Raw genomic sequence first — 9,599 nt, 5'->3', positions numbered from 1 at the left:
CTCCTCTCTCTGCAGCGTACCTTGATTCTGAATAAGTACAGTAGTCAGAGCTAAAAGAACAAACAGGTCACCTGAGCTATATCAAGCCCTAGCTGCTACTATTATGCTTTTATTCTTTGTTTTATTTTATTTTATTTAGGTGCTTTTTTATTTATATGTTGTAAAGCTCCAGTGAAGCCCGGTTTTGACTCAGAATTCCTCAGAGAACTTGTGTTTTTAAGAGAAAATGAACGTGCTAGTATTCAGGCATATCTTTTGATGAGGAAGGAACATTCTGCATTCTGTGTTTTTCCACTGAGTCGCTGTATCATGATACAAATTGAGGCACAACACCTTCGACATAATCGGCGCATAGAGGTGTAATATTGTGTGTTGAAGTCAGTACGTCATATGGATGGTTAGTCCTCTTACATGAATTAATTATTAATGAGTAGTAATTAGCAATTCATTCATTTGTAGTCAAATAATTGACTAACTTGACTGTATTTTGTTGCTTCTGCCAAATGTTCAATAATGTAGCCTGTAATGCTTACTCTGTTTTTATAATGCAATGGAGTGTAATTTAGAGCACCTATTGGAACAGCAAGGTAGACAGGCCTACAGTGAGATTTCTGCTAGTATTTTCCCTAATGACTAAATAACTAATCGTATTCCACCATGCAATCAATGCAATGCGGCAACGTTCCATTTTCCAGGAGAAATTGCAACATTCCAAATCAAATCAAATCAAATTGTATTAGTCACATTTCATTTAACTTCATCATTTCACTAACTATTCATGCTTTGTGGTAGTTAGGTTTGTAAGATTGGAGATATCCTCCTTCAAACATGAGCAGCCTATAGGCCTACAGGCACCGTGAACGAGCGCATTCAGAACTAGGCCTACATAACTTCGATTAATATTGTAGCCTGTTGAACACTGTCAAAGGAGAAAACGCACTTCAAAGTCAATTGCTTGCGAGTACAGCCCAATTGATTTATTTGACCTACGTTATACTAGCTTACTTTGTTGTGTGTTTCATTGTGGATGAAAATTTCATACGCCGATTTATAGGTGGTGAAATATATATGATTTCGTTAAAGTTTCATCATAAATCAGTCCGTCGCTATATGTGAGGAGACACTGATTGCCCCTTGATGTCTCAGGGGCGCGGGCGCGAGGGTTGGCTTCAGCGCGCCTGTCGTCCCACTTGAGAGGCAAACCGCCTGCCGGGTGGCTCTCGCGATGTAAAGTGCTTGTGCACTATCACCAACAGCTTTGTTGCAGCCGTGGTGACATACCAAATGTCAATGTGCATCAAAATCTTACCGAAAAGGCACTGACAACTAGCGCGCTCACAAAGAGAGTTGTGTGTTGTGTGTGCTCGAGACAAGTGCAGCTTCGCGTCATCGTCTGTAGCAGAGCGTGCAGCGGGGTTTTTGCATGCTATATTCATGGCCCAACATTTGTCCTCTCAGCGTTAAATTGCTTTATTGACTTCAGCATAGGCGGTGCACTAAAATTGATCACAGCATATTATCAGAGATAGGAATTTTAGTTATTATATTTTGGTGGTTTTGCGAGGATAATTTGAGAGCTTGTTGAGGTTCTGGCTCTCCAGTTTTTCCAATATGCAGACATTCCCTTACAGTAAAAACACATTGTCTGGATATAATATGATTCTTTATAATACAATAGCATAGTTGTTTGAACAATAACCACAGTAGCTTTGACTATACTATAGTACTGTAGCTGTGTTTATGAACGGAGTACCAGTTTATTCACAGATACTGATAGATAGGCTACAGAAATGGGTATTTAACGAATAGCATTTCAAAAATGTGAAGCAAAAAAATGATAAACAAGAGTGCCAACTATTTAGCCCACAACTACCGTTCAACACAATCTCTTTCCCTCCCAACTATAATTCAATTCTTATTTTCAAGCTCAATGATCATCACACTACTATAACCAAAATACACTCAGAGGTGTGACTTTGTAACCAGTGACGAAATGCTATATCTGCAGACAGATTCCAGATTCTGTCAATTTGTTTTTATGTATAGGCCTTACCGTTATATTTTCCATATGGGTATTCAATCACCATCTTATATCAATTAGCCCATTCAATGAACTTCAACATATTAAACAAATTAGACAAGCCTTGTTAATTAGAATATGATTAAAGGTTTTTAATTATATCACTGATGAAGTAGCCTAATTAGTATAAAGATATGATAATAGCCCGCTGCGACAAGTATATAATTGTATTGGGTTTACAATTAAATCCTAAAGACTTTTAAAGAATCCACTTTCCACTGTCATTGATCAAATATTTCACACACGACGCTCGTCCATGCACCAGGGACATAAAAATTCACAATATGACTGTTGAGTTACCCACATAGCTCGTCTATTGATTATTTCCATAGCTAATCTCCAAACGAATAAATTCGTCAAGGTGAATTACGCACATAAACAAGATAACCCGGGAGCAGGTCACTTACTGAAAAGCTGTTTCACATAGCCCTAAATTAATTTAAAATATAGTAATCGTATCTTTTCCCCGACCCCTAATTTGTTTAAAGATGTTCCTACTGTCTTCAATTTGCCTATGCTGCCATAATGAAATGATAGTCAAGCATTTAACTTTGATTTATCTTGCCCCAACAGGGATGTCGCTTCATGGAGCTGTCCAAGGCACTTTCCTCATATCCATCCCTAGAATGACTTTCCTATTTCCTCTATTGCCTAATTCGTATCTTTAAACTGAACTCCACTTTGACATTTTTTAGAATGAAACGGCACAATATGAAGAAATAAGAGTGGAAATGCCTCGGCTATATTTGGTTATTTTTCCTCTTTCCATCTGGATCCAAAATAAATTCGACGAAGAAGGACACAATGCTGGCTGGAGAGCTGTTTGAAATGAATGCCTTGTCGCAGACTGCCCATGCGCAGAGTCCCCAGCGGCGGTGTGGCTAATGAAGAATAATAAATCATGAAAGGTTTTTCAGGTACAGCCGAGAGAGTGCAAGAGGAGAGGGGGCGAGTGAGAGAGAGAGGGGGAGAGAGAGAACGAAAGAGCGAGCGAGAGAGAGTGTGTGAAAGAGAGGCGCAGAGAGAGAGAGAGAGACACAGCCTGCCCTTCGCCTCTGAGCAGAGGCAGATCGAGTCCCCGCAGCATTGAACGTAGTCGAGGTATCGAGACTGTCACCGGTATCTCTTAATTACAGTCAATTGTGAAACGGAAACTTTGCAGAAAAAAGATAAACGAATGAGACAATCTTTTTACGCACGGTTGTGTTTTGGAAATCCGTACCAGGAGGAGAGAAAAAACTTTTTTTCTACTATTAGTTTTTCGTTGCATAATCTTGGAGGAGCTCTCCAAAACAACGACACATCCACGGCGACCAAAATAAGACTCTTGGAGGACGAAATTTAGAGAAAGAACGAACGAGTAATATTAACATTATTTTTTGGTTATCGCGCCACAGCCCATAGCGGAAGAGGTAAACGAGGGCGCAGGCGACATTCGATTGTATGGCGCGTGCGACATCTCCTCTCCAGCAAAACTACGGCGCGTGGCCATACACAGGGCTAGGTAATAATATATGCGCCAACAACTAGAGAATTGGGTGTTCATCTTTCCATATTGTAGCAGCTACAGTTACAGTATATAAGACAGTGTCTTTAGATTTCCTGGAGAAGCAACACTGGGCTTCAACTCCAATCGAAGAGGCGGAGTCTTAACTTATTAAAAGGAACTTGCCGAGACTCGGACGCCTGCAAACATGATGATGATGTCTCTGAACAGCAAGCAGGCATTCGCCATGGCCCACGCCAGCTTGCCCGAGCCCAAGTATTCCTTGCATTCCTCCTCGTCCTCCACGTTGACTTCGAATGCGCCCTCCTCGTGCTCGTCTTCCCGACACAGTAGCACCATCATCAGCAGCGGCGGAGGCAATTCGGAGGCGATGCGCCGAGGATGTCTCCCAACCCCACCGGTACGTAATTCTGCATAATTACCGCTTAAAGGCACATTTTGACAGCCCCCTTTTTTTTCTTGATGTTTTTTTCATGTCTGCACAGCAAATCACCCAGCACCTCCATTTTTTCCCCCTTCCTCTCCCCAACTTATGTATTCAGTCGGGTTTGCCTTACGTATTAATTTTGATGACCTGGGATGTTGCATGTGTCTTGTTTTGTGTGTTCTTTTTTAGGAATTTTTTTTCTCATCTCATTCAGGAAATGTTTTAAACCGCGGAGTGGAGTGAGAATTCCCTACTGACAGTTATGTGTGCATTCTATTTGCAATTGCAGAGCAATATATTCGGAGGCTTGGATGAGAGTTTGTTGGCCCGCGCTGAAGCTCTGGCGGCGGTGGATATTGTCTCGCAGACCAAGAGCCACCACCATCCTCCACACCACAGTCCCTTCAAGCCGGACGCGACCTACCACACCATGAACACTCTCCCCTGCACCTCCTCGTCGTCTTCTTCCTCGGTGCCTATTTCTCACCCTTCAGCCCTTTCCGGCCACGGTCACCACCACCATCATCACCATCACCACCACCACCAACCCCACCAGGCGCTGGAGGGCGACCTGCTGGACCACATCACCCCAGGACTGGCTCTCGGGTCCATGGCAGGGCCAGACGGCTCCGCAACTGCGCACCCTGCTCACATGGCGGGCATGAACCACATGCACCAGGCAGCCCTCAACATGGCTCATGCCCACGGGCTACCATCCCACATGGGCTGCATGAGCGACGTGGACGCCGATCCCAGGGACTTAGAAGCCTTCGCTGAGAGGTTTAAACAGAGACGGATCAAACTCGGCGTGACCCAGGCGGATGTAGGGGGAGCCTTGGCCAACCTGAAGATTCCTGGCGTGGGCTCCCTCAGCCAGAGTACCATCTGCCGATTCGAGTCCCTCACCCTCTCCCACAACAACATGATAGCTTTGAAGCCCATTCTTCAGGCATGGCTGGAAGAAGCCGAGAAATCACACCGGGAGAAACTCAACAAACCCGAGCTATATAACGGCGGAGAGAAGAAGCGGAAGCGCACGTCGATAGCAGCACCGGAAAAGCGATCACTGGAAGCTTACTTTGCCATTCAGCCGCGTCCTTCCTCAGAGAAAATCGCTGCTATAGCAGAGAAACTGGACCTGAAAAAGAACGTCGTGCGGGTCTGGTTTTGCAACCAACGGCAGAAACAGAAACGAATGAAATATTCCGCATGCGTCTGACTCTGAACACTCGCTCAAAAAAAAAAAAAAAAAAACTATCAACCTACGTTGAGAGACTGAACACTGTTTAGAGACGATTTGTATTATATTTCTTATCACACACTTTTTCAATCATCAATGACTTGTGCTTTGAACAACCCGAATAATTAATATACATTCGAAATGACTGAAAGCTCAAACCACTACTGCTGTCACGTCTTATTCGCAACAGAAGGGATGTGGAGTCATGTACAGGAGCATTTGAACAGAGCAAGTAAGACCTCTGTTTTTTCTCCACTTAGACCTACTATTCTTCACCCTTTTATGTCAGTTAAGTATTATAGGCTTTAATCACACCTATTTTTTTGGTTTATGATATTGGTTAATTTATCATAGCCTACAATGGTGAACGTAGTGAAAAGAACAGTTATTTACCATGGGAAGATAGGCCTACAGTATTTTGACACAGCACTTGGTCGGTGCCTATTGGCCTAGTATTGGTGTGTTTATATTTTTGTCGTAAGGCTACGTTTTCCCTCTGAGTTTATTATTATGACGATGCAGTCTGGCATTAATTCCGGGTCCATGAGGGGAAATAGGGCAGTACAGTAAGCGCTTGCTGGGTCTTGGAAGCTATTATTAGAGTACTGCCAAACAACGCCGTGTAAATGATTAATTTAGCGGTCACATGACCTTCATTTTGTGCCCCATGTAATTAATTCCACCTATTTCGTTTTAAAGTGTGATGAAAAGCTGAAAGATGAAGAAACATGGTAAGATATTAAAGCAAAGACCCAGAGTTTAGGCCCTAATCGAGCAACACTGTTTATACACTATAGCTGGTCTAGGTTTTTTTTATTTATTGCATAAACATCTATCTGGCTGTAGATGGGCCTATAGAAATAGTGGATCAAATGTATGCATTTGATTGGGGTTTACAATTGCCAAATATGATTGTTTTACTACCGTTTGCAATAGGGCTACGTTTGTTTTTGCCAGCCAACGTGGGTCTGTTTCTTATGAACTATTTATTAGATGAGGCCATGTTTACATCATTATATATTTATTGGGATTCCCCCTCCTCTTCCTCCTCCCTCGTTTTGCTTGAGAAAAGCTAATTCTGACAGCAAGTGAAACGTGTTTTCGTATAGGGAAATGACAGCTAAATCTAGACCGATAGTCACGAATTTAATTTCGTTTCTGCTAAACGTTCGAGATGGTACAATCGAGAGATATATGCGATAATATTCTCCTTTTAAATTATTTTTATGTATGGTTTTCCCCCTGGTTATTTATTTGTATAAATATGCGCATCATTATGAAGTCGTTGCTTGTTAAATTCACCTTGTTTCGTAATGTTTTCTTATTGAGAAAATAACCGTTTCATGGAAGTATACGTGTAAAATGTAAATATTTCATTGGAACCCGTCGCACATAATTATATCCGTACAGGTTTTGCTGTATTGCTGTTTTAGCTGAGGTACCTTCTTTCTGTAATGTCTGTTGCTTTTGGATTCCTGGTCGAATTATTTTTGTATTTATTTGTTACATTAATGTATCTTTAAGTTATTTAATAATTGAATTGCAATATGTGTTTCATTAAAGAACAAATTTTAACATTTTATTGGACGTTTTGAATGAGTGTATTTGTGTAGGCCCAATTCTTGGAAAGAGCGAAATGCTTGTATACCGCATCTGCATATTGCAATGCAAGGTCAATCTAATTTAAAGACTCAACTTGAATTGAGAAATATATTCCTTCAAGCATCAATGCAATGATCATCCTTACATGTAGGCCTATATCATTAAAGGATTTATGTTGTAGCTAAGTCTGTCTTTTATGCTGAAAGGTGCAAAGATAGACCATAAAGCATCAATAGATTCTATTTTTACATATCCAATTTCTCTACAAATTCCAGAAAAATCCCATTACTGTCCCACCATGCACTGTAAAAAAAGACACGTGCTTTTTTTTTACTGACTGGCTGCCAGCTCGCTCTTGCAGCTCGCGGTAGCCTACCTGAGAACAAATGCTAATATTCTATTAGAGTCTAATCATGGAGTCTATAGAGAACTGGATAGGTCCCTCGAGCGCAGCCCTGCCAGATGTCAGCCAGCCAGAAAAACAGCCTCGCCTGCCAATGTGCCCGTCTCTATTTAAATACACAGTCAAATACTGCTCCGGTGCGAGGCATGATATGGCTTTGAAGCAGGCTAGGCTACACCTTGGTTTGCGCGCGGGGGTTCAGCCTAGAGGAAAAAAAAATCTACATTTTGAATAGAGTGTCATTTCTAAAGCACCGTTCATCAGTGGCGGTTCTAGACCATTTCAACTCGGGGGGCCAAGCTGGGGCCAGTTGTACTGTTAGAGGGGCCAGTTACATTAGACGTTATTGTTGTCATATCGTTTTCTTCACTGCATTGCAGGCATTACCAGGCAAAATACCATGTTCATAATCATTAGTGTTCCGCGTTGCCACTGTCTAATAACGGATGGAGAAACCTGCCATGGCTGCATGGCTGGTTTTGACTAGATAGAGTGCTTATGTCAAAATTGACTTTTCGTATAGCAGGTTAGGAGAATTTACGCGGCAGGTTATAGGAGAATTAACAAAGCAGGTTAGGATAATTAGGTTAAGGTTAGGAAAAGGATGAGGGTTAGGACTAGCCTAAAATGCCCCCCAAAATATTTTGATGTCAATTTGACATAAGCTTTACCTAATGTAGACATGACTGTCTGCTTGGAACGTTTGAACGTTCTATGGGGTTTTCAGTTCTGCAGCTTACAGCACCATGGATAGCTCCCATGCTACCTGAGGGAGAGAGGAGAGGAGAAGGGAGCCAGCCGCCTCGGATTTGCACTTCTGAAATCTGTCCTCCACATTTTAAAGAGAGTATTTATAGCAGCAGAATGTATTTGCATGTGATTATTTTTGATAAATCTAATTTGATTATAAATTGTAATTGAAACAGTGAGGGGGAATGCAGTGTAGGGTAGGCTATAATAATAAATATTATAATACAAATAATGCTGCAAATGAAACATTTGTTATTAGTGCATTCCATCAATTAATTAGGAAAGGGATTCAGTATCCTATTGATATGCAAAGTTCCACCTTTTGCTTGCTGTGAAACCGGAAGTGCATTATCTGGCAACAACATTGGGCTACACATCGATGTTGGTGTGTAGTCTAGTTGGTGAAAATATGATTGGTACACCTCTCTATTGGGCTACTTTGTGTCTATAACTTTGGCATCTCAACATTTCTAAAACCAATTTAACCCCCTGCCAGCCTACCTCCCTGAAATGACCACATGATGACGTCAGAGTTCTAACCAGGCCTATGGCTGTGTTTCGGTCATCTTTGGAATGGCCCGCATGGCCATGGCAGAATATATTTATTTATTTCTAAACAGAGATTTACAAGAATACTTGGTTTATTTCTACCAAATCTAAGAACTTTCCCCGGATATATCAATTAGTGACACAATTATGTGTTACCAGCTATGACAATAAACGAACCGTTCTTTTATTGTATTCCGTAATATACCCATTTGCTCCAAGATAAAAGCATATACTTTTTCCACTTGTGTCTTAAATGTATAAAAGGCTTAAAACGGCTTAAAACACCACGATTACAGCAATTGATTAATAATATCAAAACGAGCTGTTATTAACGAGACAGTCTTGATGTTTCATCAATTAAAAGATGCTCCCGGTGAGCGATTCTAATTTCCCCTGAATGAGCCATTCACTTAATACGCTAATAAGAGCGAATTATTAAATTACACATCGAATTATGAAAATCAGATAATTATGAGGCGCGAGCGAGAAGTATAGGGCTAAGTAGTCATTAGCTATCGCTGTTAATTACTCAGCGTTGGTCAGGGAGGGCTGCAGAGAGAAAGTCTCATCGGGAATTGAAATTAACTTAATGCAGTGAGTCTCGCTGCTTGACACCAGCCCAGCGTGTGTTTTAGTGCACTGACTGTACACTGGAAACATGGCAGCTCCCTCCACAGCTAGACTGACTATTCCCCGATTTAACTTTCCATATATAGGTGCGAACAAATCTATTGGGATTATTTGCTAGCGAATCAATCCATGCAGCACTATCCGGCCTGACAACTCACACAGAGAAAAAAAACGCGCGCGCACAGACACACACACACACACACACACACACGCACACACGAACATTTTTGCCTTAACATATCTCAACCAAGCCAAGCAGTTTACACAGAAGCAACACAGCCCCTCATAGGCTATGTTGCTTCTGTTCCATACATTGAGACATGGCACCAATACACTGTGGTCGCTACATTCAAAAAGGAAAGGGCAGCAGTGTTTCCCTTTGTTATAATTAAGCCTTCTGTTTTATTTTTC

At 41.5% G+C, this 9,599-nt stretch overlaps 1 protein-coding gene across 1 annotated transcript; it reads left to right on the top strand.

Annotated features, from left to right (window-relative positions):
- Positions 1-3,061: 3,061 nt before the first annotated feature.
- LOC106610201 (POU domain, class 4, transcription factor 2) lies at positions 3,062-6,836 on the top strand. Its single transcript, XM_014209397.2, has 2 exons — positions 3,062-3,987; positions 4,304-6,836. The coding sequence occupies exons 1-2, from the start codon at positions 3,775-3,777 to the stop codon at positions 5,231-5,233; spliced, it is 1,143 nt and encodes a 380-aa protein (XP_014064872.1). The 5' UTR covers positions 3,062-3,774; the 3' UTR covers positions 5,234-6,836.
- Positions 6,837-9,599: the final 2,763 nt, after the last annotated feature.

The sequence above is a fragment of the Salmo salar genome, chromosome ssa08 (genome assembly GCF_905237065.1).
Source record: "Salmo salar chromosome ssa08, Ssal_v3.1, whole genome shotgun sequence".
Taxonomy (NCBI): Eukaryota; Metazoa; Chordata; class Actinopteri; order Salmoniformes; family Salmonidae; genus Salmo; species Salmo salar.
Note: the sequence above shows the minus strand (reverse complement) of the source record. Positions and strands in the feature narration are given on the sequence as shown.